General features: G+C 38.0%; 1 protein-coding gene across 7 annotated transcripts in view; it reads right to left on the bottom strand.

The window, feature by feature from the left end:
• GK (glycerol kinase) overlaps window positions 1–18,478 on the bottom strand; it is a 76,237-nt gene that overhangs the window by 23,644 nt on the left and 34,115 nt on the right. For 5 of the 7 annotated variants that reach the window (XM_041740603.1, XM_041740605.1, XM_041740606.1 and 2 more), the window contains 9 exons: window positions 18,098–18,174; window positions 16,004–16,141; window positions 12,881–12,990; window positions 12,164–12,230; window positions 11,079–11,096; window positions 9,345–9,380; window positions 8,901–8,968; window positions 3,273–3,315; window positions 2,720–2,800 (listed from right to left, as the gene is read on the bottom strand). In XM_041740603.1, coding sequence (XP_041596537.1) covers window positions 2,720–2,800; window positions 3,273–3,315; window positions 8,901–8,968; window positions 9,345–9,380; window positions 11,079–11,096; window positions 12,164–12,230; window positions 12,881–12,990; window positions 16,004–16,141; window positions 18,098–18,174 — 638 coding nt within the window. The remainder of the gene's footprint in view (window positions 1–2,719; window positions 2,801–3,272; window positions 3,316–8,900; window positions 8,969–9,344; window positions 9,381–11,078; window positions 11,097–12,163; window positions 12,231–12,880; window positions 12,991–16,003; window positions 16,142–18,097; window positions 18,175–18,478) is intronic. The other 2 variants (XM_041740604.1, XM_041740609.1) reach the window with 1 other exon arrangement.

The following is an 18,478-nucleotide window of genomic DNA, read 5'->3' as shown; positions in this document are numbered from 1 at the left end:
TAAAAAAAAAGTTACATGAATCGAAACAAAATCATAAAGCATATGCTTGTTAAGTTTCTAGATGAGGCAAAATGGGAAAAGTAACAGAGCAAAGACTGAAAAAGAATCCAGAGTGTGTCAGTATAGGCTGAAATTACTATCATGAAATTTGACAGGAAGAAGCAAAGACCTGAATTTATTTTTTTAAAAATTTTTAAAAAAGATTTTTATTTATTCATGAGATACAGAGAGAGAGTGAGAGAGAAGCAGAGACACAGGCAGAGGGAGAAGCAGGCTCCATGCAGGAAGCCCGATGCAGGACTTGATCCTGGGACTCCAGGATCACGCCCTGGGCCAAGGCAGGCGCTAAACTGCTGAGCCACCCAGGGATCCCCCACAAAGACCTGCATTTATTTTTTTATTTTTTTAATAATAAATTTATTTTTTATTGGTGTTCAATTTGCCAACATACAGAATAACACCCAGTGCTCATCCCGTCAAGTGCCCCCCTCAGTGCCCAAAGACCTGCATTTAGATTAACAAAAGATATGCAGGGTCAGGCTAGCTCAATCTATAGAGCATTTGACTCTTAATCTCGGGGTCATGAGCTCAAGCCCCACCTTGGGTGTACAGATTACTTAAAAGGGGAAAAATAAAAAGATCTGTACAAATACAGAATGGAGAGGACTTGGCATGACAATGAATCATTTGAAAAAGAGCCAGATTTTTTTTTTTTTTTGGTAAGAGCCAGATGATATGATGGGGTTATTAGACTAAGTTAATGAATTCTCAGGCTACAGTAGCTGAAGCAGTGTTTATGGTCAGAGAGGAATAAATCAGACTAGTCAGTACAGGTCAGATTACATTCTATTCCATTCTGGAAGAGTCTGACAGATTGGAATGCATCTAACGAAGGGAGTCCAGAACTGGAAAGCATCCAGAAACCATATGACATTAGGGCATGAGGAAATTCATCCTGGAGTAGAAAGACCCAGAAAAAGTGATAGCTGCCTGCTAGTATTTGAATGCTCTTGACAGCTAATCTAGGTCTAGTGGTTGAGGTATTAGTAAGAAGCAGTTTTTGGTGCTATCTTCAAACAGAAGTTGGAGGGCTATCGGTGAAGGAAAGAAGAGAAGGCTCTTCATGTTGGGAGGAAGTTAAGACCAGATATGCCATATCCCAGAGGCCTTTTCCAGGTCTAAAGCATCTCTAATTCTAAATGACTGTCTCCAGTATAAGGAAAAAAGAGAGCAGCATACTTAATTGCTATAGGTAACATTTATCAAATAGTATATATTCAATGTGCCCAGCACTGTACTAAGCACTTTCCGCAGGTAGAAACAGAGCAGGACAGGGCTCATAGGAATTCAACTTTTGAGAAATGATATGATACCATTATTAGACAGAGCAAGTGTTTCCCAATGCTTCTATTATCTACGGAGAAGGGATTAGGGGAGAGAGTACAGTGCTTATGCCGGGAGGATGCAAGAAAAAATTGGAAATAAATTCTTTGTGCTCTAGGCATAGCAACTAATAAAATGTTTGAACTATAAACAGAAGTCTAACACTTGTGACCAAATTATTATTGGATACTTTAGGGAACAAGCCTCAGTTAGCCTTCAGATCAATTGTATATTTGTACATTACAAGGGAACCAATGAAAATGAATTGTAAAGAGATACTTTTAAGAAAGATATCTAAGGGGAGGGGGTGGGGAATGGGTGAAATGGGTGAAGGAGAATGAGATACAGGCTTCCAGTTATGGAATCAATAAGTCACAGGAATAAGAGGCACAGTATAAGGAATACAGTTAATGAAATTTTTAACAGTGCTGTGTGGGACAGATGGGAGCTGCACTTGTGGTGAGCAGAGTATGTAAGCCTGCTAAGTCACTAAGCTGTACACCTGAATGTAATGTAACATTGTGAGTCAACTATACTCAAAAAAAAAAAAAAAAAAAAAAAAGGAAAAGAAAAAGAAAAAGAAAAAAGAAAAAAAAGACTGGCGTACCTGGCTGGCTCAGTCAGTAAAACAGTAAAATATGTGACTTGGGATTGAGTTTGAGACCCACACTGAATGTAGACAGATTACTTAAAAATAAAATCTTAGAAAAAAAACTATATCCGATTTGATAAAAAGAGTATTGCTTCTTTGACCTTACCAATAAAAATTACTAATGTTTCTAATATAAATTCACTGTGCCCTACAGACTTAGATTTGATATATTCCTACTAGAATTTATAAATGTGTTTGAAACAAATGCTTCCACTGAAATACGGCATAAATCTTCTCACTTTCTTTCCCATATCAAAAGCGGATGCAAAATTTATTTTTATGGGGAGACATGTGAATAGAGTTCCTCTGCTTTTGCCCCCAGTGGTTCTCTTTAAAACACTGGGGCATCATAGATATTAAGACACAGAATTTTCCAGTTGACAGAAATACCTGGAGAGCAAGTCAACACCTTCAATAAACTTCAGACACAGAAAATCTTACACTGCCACATGGCTACAAGGGACTGGTCAAAGAACCAAGGATCCGATATGCTCAAGATCTCCTGGGAGTCCTGACCCCAGCTCAGTGCTGGGTTCCTTCCACTCAACCAAATGCCAAGAAAAAAAATGGAGTTTTTTCAGTTCCATATATTAAGGTTTACCAGAAAAGGTATCAGAGAGCACCATGATTTTCACTGGTTCTGACTGTTTGCCATACTACTCATATTGATTGAAATGTACTTACTTCCAATGCATAATACACTGGTTTGTCTCTGCCGAGCTTGTAAGCCACGGTGGTCAGAAGACCATGCTCAGAAAATACACACTGTGGGAAAGAGAAAAATATTTCAGCAGCAAGGAATATAAAAAGCTAGCAGAAAAATATTTCTTAAGGTTAAGATGACCTTGGTACAAAATAATTCAACAAATATGTAACAATTAAAAAATAAATCTTTAAGAGGCCAATTTACCAGTAATAAGGACAATTCATGTCAATAGTACAAAATGGTTATCCCTTGTTCAAAATTAGATTTGCATTAAGAATCTGACACAGTCCTAGTATAGATATTCCACCAACAATCAAAAACACACATAAAAAATGCAAAGAACCTAAAATGGTTCTTATTAGAGTCATTTAAATTTAGTGATTTTCATCATTTTTAGTGAGCTCTAAATTAAATCCTAATGAAAATCAAACTAAATCTGCAGAATCATAAGTAACAATAGCAAATTATGCTCAGGCATTATTTATATGAAGTTAAAGAAGACTGTCAATCTTTTAATTGGGAAAAACCAACCTTACGGCCTGTATTACATAGTAAGAAACAGCCTGTTCCATACCTATAGTTGGGGGAAGAATGAACAATATGACAATTTTATTAAAAATAAATCATGAATTGTCAATAATATAAATCATTTAGCCTGATGTACAATAAAAGTCATTATCTTAAACTTTTAGAAAAGTTCCAAAAGTTAACAAGCATCACATACTCCATTTGGAATACCGTTTTAAAGACTAAGCCTAAAAGAATATGTACTTAGTGCAATCCTAGTGGAAAAATATTTAGTGCCTAGTTGTAGCCCAGGACTTTGTGTCGATAAAATGTCACCAAAGTACAACAAATTCTGTGTCCAGTCACAGTTAAGCTGCTACTAACCCACGTGGAATGGAGTATCTCACCAATGGGGCTGGCTGCTTTAGCTCTATCAATAGTACAGTCATGAGCTGAGAAACACGTTGTCTGCTGGCATGGAGGGGAGGTTAGGTCCAGAATGTGGGTAAGTAGAAATGGATCTTGGGGACAAGAGTGGCACAGAGGGGAAAACTACTGAAGGCCTAGCTTTCCCATTCTCTCTGCAGGCTAGGGCATTTTAACAGGTAGGACAGTCAGAGCAAGAATGGAACACGACTGCCATGGAAGAACTGAATTTATTTTATGGCAGCCTTATAAGTAGAAGCTTTGGACTCTGCAGCAAGTCTGGCATTTGGACATTAATGACTAGTTTTGACTTGTGCCAGGCAGAGAAGTAATCCAAAGTGATACAGGGAAGGGTCCCAGGGAAACAGTTTTCCACTGAGCTGGCTGCGACTGTTACGCTTGGCTCTCTACAACCATTCTGCCCAAGTTTGGGATTGCCCCCTCATGGGCCTTGCTACTCTGCTCTTTGACATTCCAGCAGGTGGGAGAGCGGGGAGCACTCAGTTCAGAGGCAGGCGGAGGGGTCCCAGCAGAAGCTACTACCAGTAAGCACTAGGTCAGCAGTCATGAGTGGTATGGAGCAAACAGAAACCGAGCGTAATTTTTTCCAGCACGCATTTTTAGGCACTGAGGTCATGAATAAGAATTCACCCAAGACACCCTCTTTTCATGCAAATGTATTCTCTGCCTGTAGACAAACAGCTAACACACTCAGGGAGTACGTGATTAACAAGTACCTATGTTTTTAAAGACACCAGCCAACTAGCACTAGGTACAGGTAATAATACATTTACTAACTGCAAACACATAAATCACCATAGTCTTTTACTTCCACGATGCTGAAAAAGCTATATATTTTAAGTTAATCTCCTTTAATAAATATTCTTAAAAATGGAAATTACCCGTTGCACGCTTTTTAAAGGAGAAATCTTTAAATCTAGTCCCCATATAAACAGCCTGCCTATCAAACAGTAGTGCACAAGTCTCAGAGTACCAATGTGATGCAGAGGCTCAAGGCATTTAATAAAAATGAATTGTTATCTTAGTATACTTCATAAGTAATTAATGAACATTATCAATGTATGAGGAGACTCTAGATAGATACAGGCCACAGCTTTCAAAGCAGTACAGAGGCAATTATTTTCCTCTGAAGTTGTATTACTTTTTCTTCCCAGTCATCAAACATATGGAGTTTTTAGCATTTATATGGTCTACCTATCCTTTCTCAAGATCGTACTGTGTTTGAATCCCAGAAAGATGTCTGACTTTTCTAACCTCTGTGAAGTTGATGGCTTCCCACTCTCCCTTGTGGAGGAGTGTGCCAAAGCTGGCACACAGGAGGAGGGTGAGTGGCCCCAGCCAAAGCCGTGAGGGAGGTCAAGGGCTCCTTTAGGATATTTAAGGCCTCTGGGGAGAGAGGGCACCTATCTTAGGTTCTTGTCCTTTTTTTTTTTTTTCTTAGGTTCTCGTCCTTAAAAGCAAAATTAAATGTTCAAATAGGGCAGCCCGGGTAGCTCAGTGGTTTAGCGCCTGTCTTTGGCCCAAGGTATGATCCTGGAGTCCAGGGATCGAGTCCCACATCAGGTTCTCTGCATAGAGCCTGCTTCTCCCTCTGCCTGTGTCTCTGCCTCTCTCTGTGTCTCTCTCATGAATAAATAAATAAAATCTTAAAAAAATAAATGTTCAAATAATCCATGTTCATGCAAGAAAAAAATAGAAAATATAGACAAGCCAAGAGAAAAATTAGAATAATCCACAATCTGTCCCTCTGCACCAACACAGAGATGGGCTTTCCACTCAATTCTGAGTTGGCAGTCATTTGCTCCCTGCTGAGGTTGGAAGAGATTGACTCAATTCTCAATTTCATCCTCTCCAACCTCTTAGGACTGCTGCCCATTGCTTCTCTCTTATTCATTTTACAACTCCCATCTGTTCTCTACTTAGCCTGCAAAGAAACATTCTCTGGTCTTACTATAACTTAAAAGCACATACAAAATGCCCCATGCTTGGCATGATGCTGTTAACTTAAACCACCTACTTCGCTCACAGCTTCTGGATGGTCATTTTTGCAAACTACATTCTGTCTTGCTGTCTCTATTTTCTACCGGCCCACATCCCTTTTGGCTATTTGCCACCCGGCTTTCCTCTTGAGCATTCTACTAAAGCTTCATTCTTAGAAGTCACCACTGAAGACCTACTTTCTATGTACAATGGTCTCTTCGATTCTCAGCCTCCTGACCTTTATGTAGTATTTTGCACTGCTGACCAAGTCTCTCTCTTAAATATCTCTACCCTGGATTTCCAGATTCATGAATAATTTCATTCTGTTTTTATGAACTTCCCATCCCTGTCTTTTCTACCTGTATACTTTTTCTTGGTAATTGTGCCTATTCCTACTTCTTCAAAAATCACCTCTATGTAAGGAAATTAAAAATCTCTACTTTTATACTGAACTCATTTCGTACTTACAAATGTGGACAATATACAGCCTACCAGAGCCATAAACACATCCCAAATAGAAAGTATACCATTCAGAACTGTTCCTTATAGTAGGCTAAGCCTACCCACAGGGCCAAGGTGACTACACCCCATAACTACTTCCTGTCTCTTGTCCCTGGACAGTGCCCTGGATACCTACCCACAGCCTCCCTCTCTGGTCTCATCCTAACTTTTAGTCCTTGTATTCGGAACCAGGATGCCCACATGGCCTCTTTGTCTCTAGTCTCTCTTCACTTTGGCCAAGAACTTCGATATTATCAACGAACAGTTCTAGCCACTCTGAACACCAGCTCATAAACATTCAGAAGTGTCCCACTGCCGGGGGACACTCCTCAGTCTGAAATTTTGGGCTTCACAACATGATCCTAGCCTTATTTTCTATCATTGCCCTACCTGAATGTTCTCTACATTCTCTAAACAGAGTCTTCATTTACCTCTTTGCATATTTGTTCAGTGTTCTGGTGCCCTCACTAGCATAGCTCCTTCTTCAAAACATCTCATTATTAATATAACCTTTTGTGATTTCTCTCCTCCTCCTCTGAAACCCAAGCAGTATTTCAATGTTTCCTATGGCATGTAAGTTCTGACTTCTCATATGATTAACTGTGTATTTGTCTTGTCTCCTCTCGGGAAGTGAAATACAAGCCCAAAGATCCTACAGTTTGCTATTTCCCTCCTCCATGCTGCAGTGGCTGCAGAGGTATTCCATAAGCCCTGCCTCACTTAAATTCATCATTCCAGGACTTGGCTGATGATGCTTAAGTGGGAAGGGAGCAGAAAGAGGAGGAAAAGCCAGCAATGTTATTGGGTACCTCCCATGTGCTCTACACTGTGTTAGGTACTTGACAAATAGCACATCTGATTTACTAGCATTAATGTGTGTAGCAGAGGAGGAACAGTGTAGAGGAAATAGCCTAATTTCTTACACATTTCTCTTGACTCCTGGTATAGCTGCTTGGAAGCCAGAATTCAAAGAGTATATTTCCAGACACGTGCTCATTCAAGCTCTCTTGGTCATAACCTCAGGATACCATGACCTTTCGTATCTCTCCTCCCCCTCCAAAAATCTCTCACAAATGATGTCAAACTCTCACATGAGGACTGCTGACCGTGCTAGACCACAAGAACATTTCATTAAAAATGTCAGATGTGGGCAGCCCAGGTGGCTCAGCGGTTTAGCGCCGCCTTCAACCCAGGGCGTGATCCTGGAGACCCAGGATCGAGTCCCATGTCAGGCTCCCTGCATGAAGCCTGCTTTTCCTTCTGCTGTGTCTCTGCCTCTCTCCGTGTGTCTCTCATAAATAAATAAATAAAATCTTTAAAAAAAGGTCAGACATTCCAGGATGCCTGGGTGGCTCAGCAGCTAAGTGTCTGCCTTTGGCCCAAGGCATGATCTTGGGAGTCCCGGGATCGAGTCCCACATCAGACTCCCTGCACGGAGCCTGCTTCTCTCTCTGCCTACGTCTCTTCCCCTCTCTCTCTCTCTGCGTCTCTCATGAATAAACAAATAAATAAATAAATAAATAATAAACAATAAAAAATAAATATAAAATATAAAAATAAATATAATATATAAAAATAAATATAATAATAAAAATAATAAAATGATCAATAAATATTTAAAAAATGTTAGACATTCCATTATTCACAAAAGAAGAACTTCATCACTGAGGTTAACATTGATGAGAGAAGTAGGAAATCCTCTAAAAAAGAATAAATGTAGATAGTTTCCTTCTGGGTCTATGGAAATCTTTTCTACACAGGGTACAGTAACATAGAATGGTTAAGAGCCCTGGCTAAGTCAAATCAGATGGATCTGGGAACAAAGACTGCTCCTTCTTTCACTTACTAGCTTAACCACTCTAAACATCTGTTTTCAGAAACCTTAGGCTTAATCACTCTTAGGCTTATTATAGACTCCCCATGTATCAGTAGTAAGGAGATGAGATTAGGAAACAAATGCACCAAATCTCTACTTCCATCATTCCTTCTACTTCTTGTCAAAGGAGAAACTCTGGGTAATGGGGAGAAAGCACAATGCCAGCACTGAAAATCCCACAAAAATAGAATTTTATAGTTATAGTGAGAAAGTCTAAGCAGGAACAGTATGTTGAGAAATACAGTTCATTTTTATCTTTTTAAAATTGTTTTTAAATTAAAATTTTTTTAAAAAATATTTTATTTATTTAAGAGAGATAGCAAGTGAGAGACAGCACAATCCTGCTTCTCCCTCTGCCTGTGTGGACTCTCTTTTTGTCAAATAAATAATAAAATCTTTAAAAACAAAACAAAGCACCAAAATTTAGTTTCTGGATATAAAAAGTATTGAATCTTATAAATTAAGGTCTTTTTTATAAAGATTTTATTTATTTATTCATAGAGATGCAGAGAGAGAGAGAGAGAGGCAGAGACACAGGCAGAGGGAGAAGCAGGCTCCATGCAGGAAGCACGATGTGGGACTCGATCCTGGACTCCAATATCGTGACCTGGGCTGAAGGCAGGCGCCCAACTGCTGAGCCACTCAGGGAGCCTTAGCAGTGTGTTTATATACAGCATAATGTATTTTATTTGGAGAGAAAGAAAACTGAATGGCAAAAACTTATTGAACTCTTAAGCTATTGATTTTCAGCCTGGATGAACTTCAACAGATTTTTCTCATTCAAAACATCAAAGGGAGAAACAGATAAACAAAACACCACAGGTTTTGGATCTGTTTCTCAAACTCACGTATTTTTGGCTTCTCCATCCTGGAAGCACATTTGTCCCACCAATGCAGCAGACTGGTCCCCCAAACACTGAAAGCATAAATGACAATAAAGAACACTAAGACAATATTATTAATTTCCCTTTTAGATCAGTCATAGGATTTATTTTTCCTTTTATATTTATCAAGGAGTGAACTGTTTTGATTTCTGCATTGCTTTCATTTGGCCATTCTCCCATTTCTTAATATCTCCTACAAGACAGTAGGTATGGAAAGGAAGAGTTAGAATTTAGTCAAAAGATTCTCAGTGGCCCATACTGTGTCACCTACTAACAAAAAACAGCCAATTTTGCTGCTTTTACCTTTTCCCCATAGTTTAGGAAGGTGCAGACTGATTAAGATGTAGGAAGAAGCCCATAACACGGAAGGGGATAGGGTCGAGGAGGTAGCAGGGAGATGGAACTTACCCCAGATATTGGCACACCTTCCAAGGCTCCAGCTTTCTAATAAAATTTTAAAAAAGGATTATGAGTAATCACAAACTGTTATCTCTACTAACACAACTGCAATAGGAATGAACATGAATAGCAACATGCCAGAGCATGTGGGCAGACAAGACAAAGCAAGTATTTCAACTACATATGTGGTTCAGAGACAGATACTAGACGAATTTCTAGAGAGACAAGAAGAGACATAGCATTGGAGGGAGAACGAACATCGAACACTGGACTGAGTCAGGAGACGAGGGGTCTACTCTTGGTTAGTTGGTGTTAAGCCACTGAGCAGGCTGCTGAAACTTCTCTATGCCTCAATTTCTTGATACACAAAATGGAGTCCAGGTAACATGAATGCCTAGGTCTGATAACTCTTTGTTATTGTTGCCATTAATAAGAAGACTAACACATCCTTTAAAACGAACATATGAGCAACTATCAAACCAGCACGGAACAGCCTCACTTTGGAAGGCTGTGTTTTACCAATTAGCTTTCCTTACCCAAAACTGCTCTTAAGAGAAGCAAGGAACCCAAGAGCATTCGGTTTGCAGCCGACATTATTCTTCAAGTTTAGATAAGCAAGAGTTAATTTAGGTCATGAATAGTGGTTTTTATTTGGAAAGTATGGCTAGCATTCTAGGGAGGAAAATGAGAGTGGTTTACCAATCTTAATTTAAAAAGCCTTTAATACAAAGCAATTTGTGCTGGTATTAAGGAATTAGGGGGAAGGAACATGACCCATGAAGTAGTGTGATGTATATTAGGAACAGCACCAAACAAAAGCTCTCCATTGACTGCCCCCCTTGGTCTGCCATTTGTGAGCCGGTCTCCCAGCCTCTGGGAGCTTCAGGTTCCCCATCTGGAAAAGTGAGGCTAAGAACAGAAGCCACCTCACATGGCTACGATGATAAGAAAGTAATAGCATACATGTGGAAACCCTGTACAAAACAGAAAACATCTTCTCAGTGGTGGATATTGTTTTATTTCTTTCATGCTTTCTGCTTAATTCAAGAGCTGTCATTTTTATTGACTAAATATTCTTGGGAAACCTGAACCTGGGTAGTAAGTGACAGGTATCCTTCATAAGGAGCTGAAAGTGAATCCATAGAAACTGGGAGGCTGTATATCTTTATATACTTAAATATGAAAAGAAGTCTTTGCTGACACTGTCGAAGGTATTATCAAACTACCAGCAGGATCTACTAATGTGCATTCAGGCACATAAAGCGCTTTGCCTTCACAGGGAGGGGTTTCTGGAGGATTCCTGGGCACGTCCTCTGGTGAAGCATGCAGAAAAAGTGACAGTGCATTTCCAACTAACTAGTCTGAAAGGTTGGTCAAGTATCATTTAAGATAGATGTTTAGGATGTTTAAAAACTACATCTAATTTCCCTGTTATGCTAAAGCCCAAAGCACATCACAGGTGTACTTTGTAATGGGAGACATCAGAATTTCTCAGTCCAGAAAACTAGCTTAGTCTTTTATTTTGAAACCCCACTTTCAGTCTTATGGGAAGCTTAAAAAGACACATGACTGAGTTTAAAGAAAACCTAGAGCTTGTCTAGAGCTTATAGCAATTTGGTGGGTCATGGAGATTCTAGATCAATCTGCTTAGTAAATGGATTTATGCTTGTCTAAAACTAAATGGAAATGCACTGTATCTTTTCCAAATGAATGGGTAGCATAATTGGTGGGCAACCTACTCACCAGGCTATGAGAGATTTTCTATAGTCAGCAAGGGGGGAAAAGGAGGACAGAAGCATAATATTTTAAATGCAAGAAAAAAACTAGGCCAGTAAATGATATTTCAACCATTCTCTAAAACTATTTCTCAAAGATAGGTTTTTTTTCCCTGACCCAGGTCAGTCTGTAGACTATGAAGTCATCAAATTATTTTTATTGTAGATGAGCAGTGCTTCCCTTAAAAATTTCCATGATGCGTTAGAAGGCTTTATTATAAATGAAGTATTTAAGAACTCTGCTCAAACTTTATCCAGAGCACTTAGTATTCAACTCTATTATTGTTAACTCTATAAGTAGAGTTTCTAACACTTGTCATGAAATGTCTAAACAATATTTTTTTTTTGGAATTGACCTTAGACATATTTTTAAGTTTCACATAAATTCTAGAGTTTTGTGCTCAAATACCAGTTCAAATCCTCCTGGAGGTTTTCATCCCTGATGTGTAATCAGAGATACTCAATGATGCTAAGCACACTTTTTGCTGAAAGTACTTTTTCTTTCGGTTTCAGTGAAAGCAACAGTAAAATGTCCATCACAGAAACCAGTTTAATTAGCAATCACAAATCAGAAACAGACTTTGTTTTTGGTTTCTTTGCTAAAGTTTTGCTCAAGTTGACCAAGAATTTAATATAAAAAACATGGTTTGGCTATTAAAAGAGATTCAACAGGAAAAAGAACATGAAAATGTGAAGAGTCTTTCCTATAAATTATAAGCACACAACACCAAAACTACTAGTTATTTCAATTAAAAGAATAAACAAGCTCAAACATTCCCATGCTACCCTCTGTAGATTTTTGCATTAATACTTTAGAATACTCAAAGAAAAGCCAATTAATGTTTATAAAATATAAAATCAACTGGTAAGAAGGATTCTAAAATTTTTAAGTTATAAAACTGTTTAAACAGCACTAAATTCTTATTTTACATACTATCAACACTTACAGAAGAGTCACAACTCTCAAACTAGAAAACATAATACAACTTATCTTTGAATTCTGAATAGCAAAGCTTTTTTAAAAATGAAATTAAATTTGTTTTTTTTTTTTACCATTAGGCCATAGATCTCAGAAGAACTCCGGACATTTGGAAGAATTTTCATTGGAATTTCAAAAAATCTGGAAAACAGTAAGATAGGATTGGGTATATATCACTATTTTAAATAAATATCTAGAAACATTTATATGGATTTAAAGGCAAAAAATGTAAATAGCAATTAAAAAATGGATGTATTGGAGTGCAGAATTAAATAAGCCAGGACAGGGCAGCCCCGGTGGCGCAGCGGTTTAGCGCCGCCTGCAGCCCAGGGCGTGATCCTGGAGACTCTGGATCAAGTCCCACATCAGGCTCTCTGCATGGAGCCTGCTTCTCCCTCTGCCTGTGTCTCTGCCTCTCTCTCTCTCTCTCTCTCTGCATCTCTATGAATAAATAAATAAAATCTTAAAAAAAAAATAAGCCAGGACAACATAGTTGTATGTTTGGATATTTAACATTCTAACTTTATAGAAACCACTAAAAACTAAGCACACAGAAAACAAAGTACTTTTCTAAAGAAACTTAATCTTCCTAAACAAGACAATTAATTTTGCCTGTTTGCTATATATGCAACAATAGTCTCTTCTTTGAATACACAGTACAGACTTGCATACTGTAGTTGAAATATCAACAATTAAAGTTTGGTGTTCTACCAACATCTGAAAATACTAAGACTTAGGTTATATATAGGTAATATATTGGGAAGTGCTTCTTAGGGCAAAACACAACTCACTCGCAGAGCTCTTTATCCCATTCCAGAGAATGAATGTTGAAAAGCATTGTCCTACTTGCATTTGTTACATCCGTACAATGGACGCCTCCATTGGCCCCTCCTGTCAAACTCTAGACAGAATAAAAGGACATGTTAGATTTATACTAATTTGCTATTTACTTATTTTTATTTTTAAAAAGATTTATTTAGTTGAGAGAGAATATGTGAGCTGGGGGAGGGGCAGAAGGAGAGAGCAAGAGAGAATCCACAAGCAGACTCCTCACTAAGCACAGAGCCAGACACAGGGCTTGATTCCCAGACCCTGAGATCATGACTTGAGCCTGAGACGAAATCAAGAGTCAGATGCTCAAACTGACTGAGGCACTCCCTAATCTGCAATTTAATTTACATGTTGCCAAGGACCATAATAAGCAGCAGAGTGCATAAAGCAGGAGAATGGTACGTTTCAATTATTTAATTTTCTGATTTCTGGACCAGTGGTGTCCAATAGAAATATAATGCTAGCTACCTATGTAATTTTAAATTTTCTAGTAGCTACGTTTAAAAAGTATAAAGAAGCAGGTGAAATTAATTTTAATAACACTATATATTTTATTTAACCTGATATATCCCAAATATCCATTCATTTATTTAAGATTTATTATTATTATTATTTTTTTTAAGTAATCTCTACACCCAACATGGGGCTTGAACCTAGAACCCTGAGATCAGTAGTCATATGATCCACTGGCTGAGCCAATCAGGCAACCCCAAAATATCCTTTTAACATAAAAAATAATTACTGAGACATTTTACCTATGTATGTATGTATGTATTATGTATTTATTTTTAAATATTTTTAAAAAAATTTTTATTTATTTACCCATGAGAGACACAGAGAGATGTACAGAGAAAGGCAGAGACACAGGCAGAGGGAGAAGCAGGCTCCATGCAGGGAGCCCAATATGGGACTCAATCCTGGATCTCCAGGATCACGGCCTGGGCTGAAGGTGGCGCTAAACTGCTGAGCCACCCAGGCTGCCATATTTATTTATTTTTAAGTAATATCTACACTGAGCACAGGGCTTGAACTCACAACCCCCAGATCAAGAGTTGTGTGTTCTACTGATTGAGAGCCAGTCAGGCGCCCTAACATTTTACCTATTTAAGTCCAGTGTATATTTTATTTTACACTCATAGCACATCTTGATTCAGACTAGTTACATTTCAAGTGCTTGGTAGCCACATGTGCTCAACCAGCAATGATATTAGACAGCAAGAATTCTAGTAAACTGATGGTTAAACAAAAAAAATGTTTTATTTTTATCCATTATCTTTGGAAAATGCACTCTTACTAAATTTGGCAAGGTGAAATATATCAATATGCCTGCCTTTTCAGGATCTCACAGACCTCTGTGTTGCCATTTCTCTGTTTTTATTTTTTTGGAATCATAATTGTCATTGGGTTGTGCCTACCCACGCATGTATCCTGAAAGCAGGGTTTTAAATTCTCTAGTGTTAATACCCTCGGGCCTGAGCTGAAAGCACTGCTGCTTTCTTTTGTGTGGGAGCAGTAAGTAAGAATGGAACAAAAGCAAGAAAAGACATCTGGGCATCCCAGGAATAGGTCCCCACCCTGCAGCCATATGAGCTCCCCCATCTCCTGCAGCTCACAGGTGCCACACCCTGACCTTACTCTGGTTTCAAGCAACTGATTGTCAGAACTGTTGTCTGGAACTATTTGAACTATTTCAACTGTGACAGGTATGGAAACTGCGGGCCAAGGGAGCACCAAGCCCAGGGAGGGGTGGAAAAAGTGCCACTTCCTGGTACTGGTTCTGGAAGATGTGCTCTGGGGATATGGCAAGAGAGAATAGGGACAATATTCCCCTGAAGCTCTCTTGAATGTTGAAAAAGATAATCACATACTTACTGAAGTAATTACAAATGAAATTATATGTATGGGATTTACTTTACAATTATCTGTGGGGAGGGATCCCTGGGTGGCGCAGCGGTTTGGCGCCTGCCTTTGGCCCAGGGCGTGATCCTGGAGACCCGGGATCGAATCCCACGTCGGGATCCCGGTGCATGGAGCCTGCTTCTCCCTCTGCCTATGTCTCTGCCTCTCTCTCTCTCTCTCTGTGACTATCATAAAATAAAAAAAAAATTTAGAAAAAAAAAACAATTATCTGTGGGGAGAAAGAAGATATGAATATAGTTGAAACAAGACTGGCCATAGTTGATTGCTGTAGCTGGCCCACTGTTGCAGAAGTTCATTACACTGTCCCCTCTGCTTTTGGGTACATTTGGAAATGGCCATAATAAAAATAACAGAGAACAAAAGAGACAAAGTGAGAGAGAACATGCACTTTTAAGATAACTCTGGGAAACGTCTAAAATGTGAGTTTCTACTCTTCTGTGTTCAGCTTAGGCAAAAAGATTATACATCGAAATCCCACTATGATTTTTCGTATTATGGCTTAATTAGAGACAGCTGTGCAATGCTGAAAGCAAATGATAAAAGTCACATAGATGTTCTATTATGTTAAATTGTTACTTCTTTTAAGAAATGACCACTGGAAAAGAGCTTATGAAAGGCAAGAGAAAAAGACTACCTAAATTACTAATTACTTAAATTACTTATTCTAAAGATAATAGATATGAGATGTGGTTTTGGTAATCACCCTCCATTTTTATGAAAATAAATCAAGAAAAATAAGGAGGAAGTAGGCAAAAACGTCTCTTAAATGGAGGCTGAAATGTTCTGCTGTCTCTTGAGTGACTTTTCTTAATAATTTTGCCAATGAAAAAGTCTAAACTCAGGGTGCCTGGGTGGCTCAGTTGGTTGAGTGTCTGACTCTTAATTTTGGCTCTGGTCATGATCTCAGGGTTGTGAGATCAAACTGGCATCAGTTCCAGGCTGGGCATGGAGCCTGCTTAAGATTCTCTCCCTCCCTCTCCCTCTATCTCTCCCCCAACCCCACTCACGCATGCACACAAGCCCCCCCCCCCGCCCCCAGCCAACAAATAAATGAATAAACCTTAAAAAAAGCTTGAACTCTTAATACAAAACAGAGAGTAGGCAAGCCAGTCTAAAAAATTTCTGAAAAACTTTCTCCATACATACATTCTATTTAAACGTACCCAAATAAGCCATGAATCAATGGTCCCAAAAAGAGCTCTATCTTCTTCAACAGCCTTTTGAACTTTTCTCACATTGTCAAGGAGCCAACGAAGTTTCACGGCACTGAAGTAAGTGCTAAGTGGAAGGCCTGTCTTGGACTAAAAACAGTTATGAAATTCAGCCAGCAAATTAAATTCCCAACAGTTTAAAAAATAAAACACCAAACCAACAAACTCCACAAATCACAAAATATTCAATGGCCCAAAAGTCAATCCCATGGTATTATGGATAAAAAATTTTTCCTATCTTGTGGCACAGGAAGGCATGTTCATTGTTCATGAACAAAGATAAACATGATATGTTTGCAGTTCAAAGAGCATCCACGTTGCAAGGTAAAGAGAATTAAATGACACAACACCCTGTAATCTAGATAGTGAACACGTAGATGTTAGCTTTTGTGATGAGTATTACATGCAGAACCCAGTCTGAAACTCTGCTTTTTCATTTTCTAGTTCATGAAAGTGATATTTTAAACTATTAAAAATCAGAGAGCATATTGCATCATAAACTAATGACCATAACTAGAAAATTTGTTTTAATATAGAAGGCTTAACAATATACTTATATGTGTAAAAAATATATATTCTAAGTGATATATACATAAACACATACATATTCAAATAACATAAGTGAAGAATAAAGTAGAGCTCAAGGACATGCCAGATGAAAGCAATAGTGAGTCACTATCTATAAGAAAGTAGTTGCCTAAAAACTCAGCTAGTACATTAAATAAAGAGAGGATGTATTGAATAAAGGATAAATGGTAAATATAAGACACATATGGGCTTATCAATCTTCCTTGAGAATGGATCAGGTTCAACTATTATTTCTGTTAGTATATTAAACACCAAATATATTTACAAGGGCTGATGAAAGTGGCTAAGAAGATATATACACCAAAATAATGCAACTCTTTCTCCCCTCCCCTAATCCTTAGTCTCTTGATTTATTACCTAAGTACAGAAAGTGATACCTTTTTCCTTCTTATCTGCTATGGATATGTTTGGTAGAAAGATTCAAACCAAACCATTTAATAGTTTAATGCACTCTTTAAGACTCTTTTAACTCATGGTTTTCTAGCTTTCCTAGAAAAAAAATAAGATCAATACTCAAAAATAATGAAAGGAAATAATGTATGGGATTATTCCTCTTTGATTTGAAGGACCAAGGGTCATCCCACAAAGCCAACAGTGAGGTAGTCGATAATATCCCATTTGAATGATTTAGGTAGCAAGTGTAGAAGTTGACTAAAATGGCATTGAAGAGAAAAACATGTACCCCTTGAAGCAAGTGCAGCTGGAGGTGGGGGTGAGGGTTGGGCAGGGTGACAAGGGGGAACAGAATAGGAAATGGGTAAGGGTATATTCAGGACTAGCCTGAAGTTATTCCCAGGGCAAAGGCAGGGAATGGTTTGTTAAATTGCTACAATTAATGGGATTTGTTTCAGAACCAAGAACCACTGTCCTAAGAGTCCCACTGACAAATAAATATAAAGGGGATAAACCAAAAAAAAGAGAACTTCCTTTGGATGTTAGAAGTGGGCCTTGACCTTCCTAAGAAAAATACCTTGCCTATTTCAAAAATTCTCTCCACTTAACTGAAGAGAGCTTTACATATAGATTGAAATACAGGCACTTTTTATCAGCCTTCTTCATAGGAAGAAAGTGGAAAAGGAGTTCAGTGAGGGGCTAGAGTGTCTTTTAACTTTTTCTCCCTGAATCCAGATGCCTAAAAAGTAAAAAGCATCCAGTACTTTCTTTGACAGATAGAAGAAAACATGAGGGAGTATGGTTTAAGCCACTAGGACACTATTTTATAATCCCCTCCAGCCTATCAACCTCAGAATATGAATGCTCTAATCCACCTTAAGGGATGAAGACAGGAAGGTAAATACTTGAGCTGTCCTCAATTGTCTGCAGAGAAATAGTCTGTAAAATGTATCAATTAACTATTATGCAAAAGGATGTAAGGCCCAAATAGTCTTTCAGTTGAAATCTCTAAACCCTTTTTTTAAACAAGCATTCTTATAGTATACTTTTAAAGAGATCTCTTACCTTGACAAAGTTATTATTTCCTGGAATTCTCTTACTAAGATTCTCAACGGTAGACTGGGTTCTTAGATCAAGCCACACTATAGACCAAAATATAATAACATATATGAAAAACTTCGTTTAAAAAAAATCAAATCTTAATGAAATCATTGTCAAGGATAGGATACTGATTAGTTTCCATAAGCAATTAAAATGCTAGAGGTTTCAAAAGATAGAAATTAGAAAATTAGAAATGAATGGGTATATTGTTAGAAAAAAGAATAAATTTATGAGGAAGAATTTAAAGCTTTTATGCCAAATTACAGACCAAGTTAGGAGAGTAATACAAACCTTAAGGTACTTATTTTGTATCCTTTTTATAGAAAAAAAAAAACAATGAAAAAA

This window comes from Vulpes lagopus, chromosome X (assembly GCF_018345385.1).
Source record: "Vulpes lagopus strain Blue_001 chromosome X, ASM1834538v1, whole genome shotgun sequence".
In the NCBI taxonomy this organism is placed as follows: Eukaryota; Metazoa; Chordata; class Mammalia; order Carnivora; family Canidae; genus Vulpes; species Vulpes lagopus.
The sequence above is the reverse complement of the archived record's forward strand: the minus strand, read 5'-3'. Positions and strand labels throughout refer to the sequence as shown.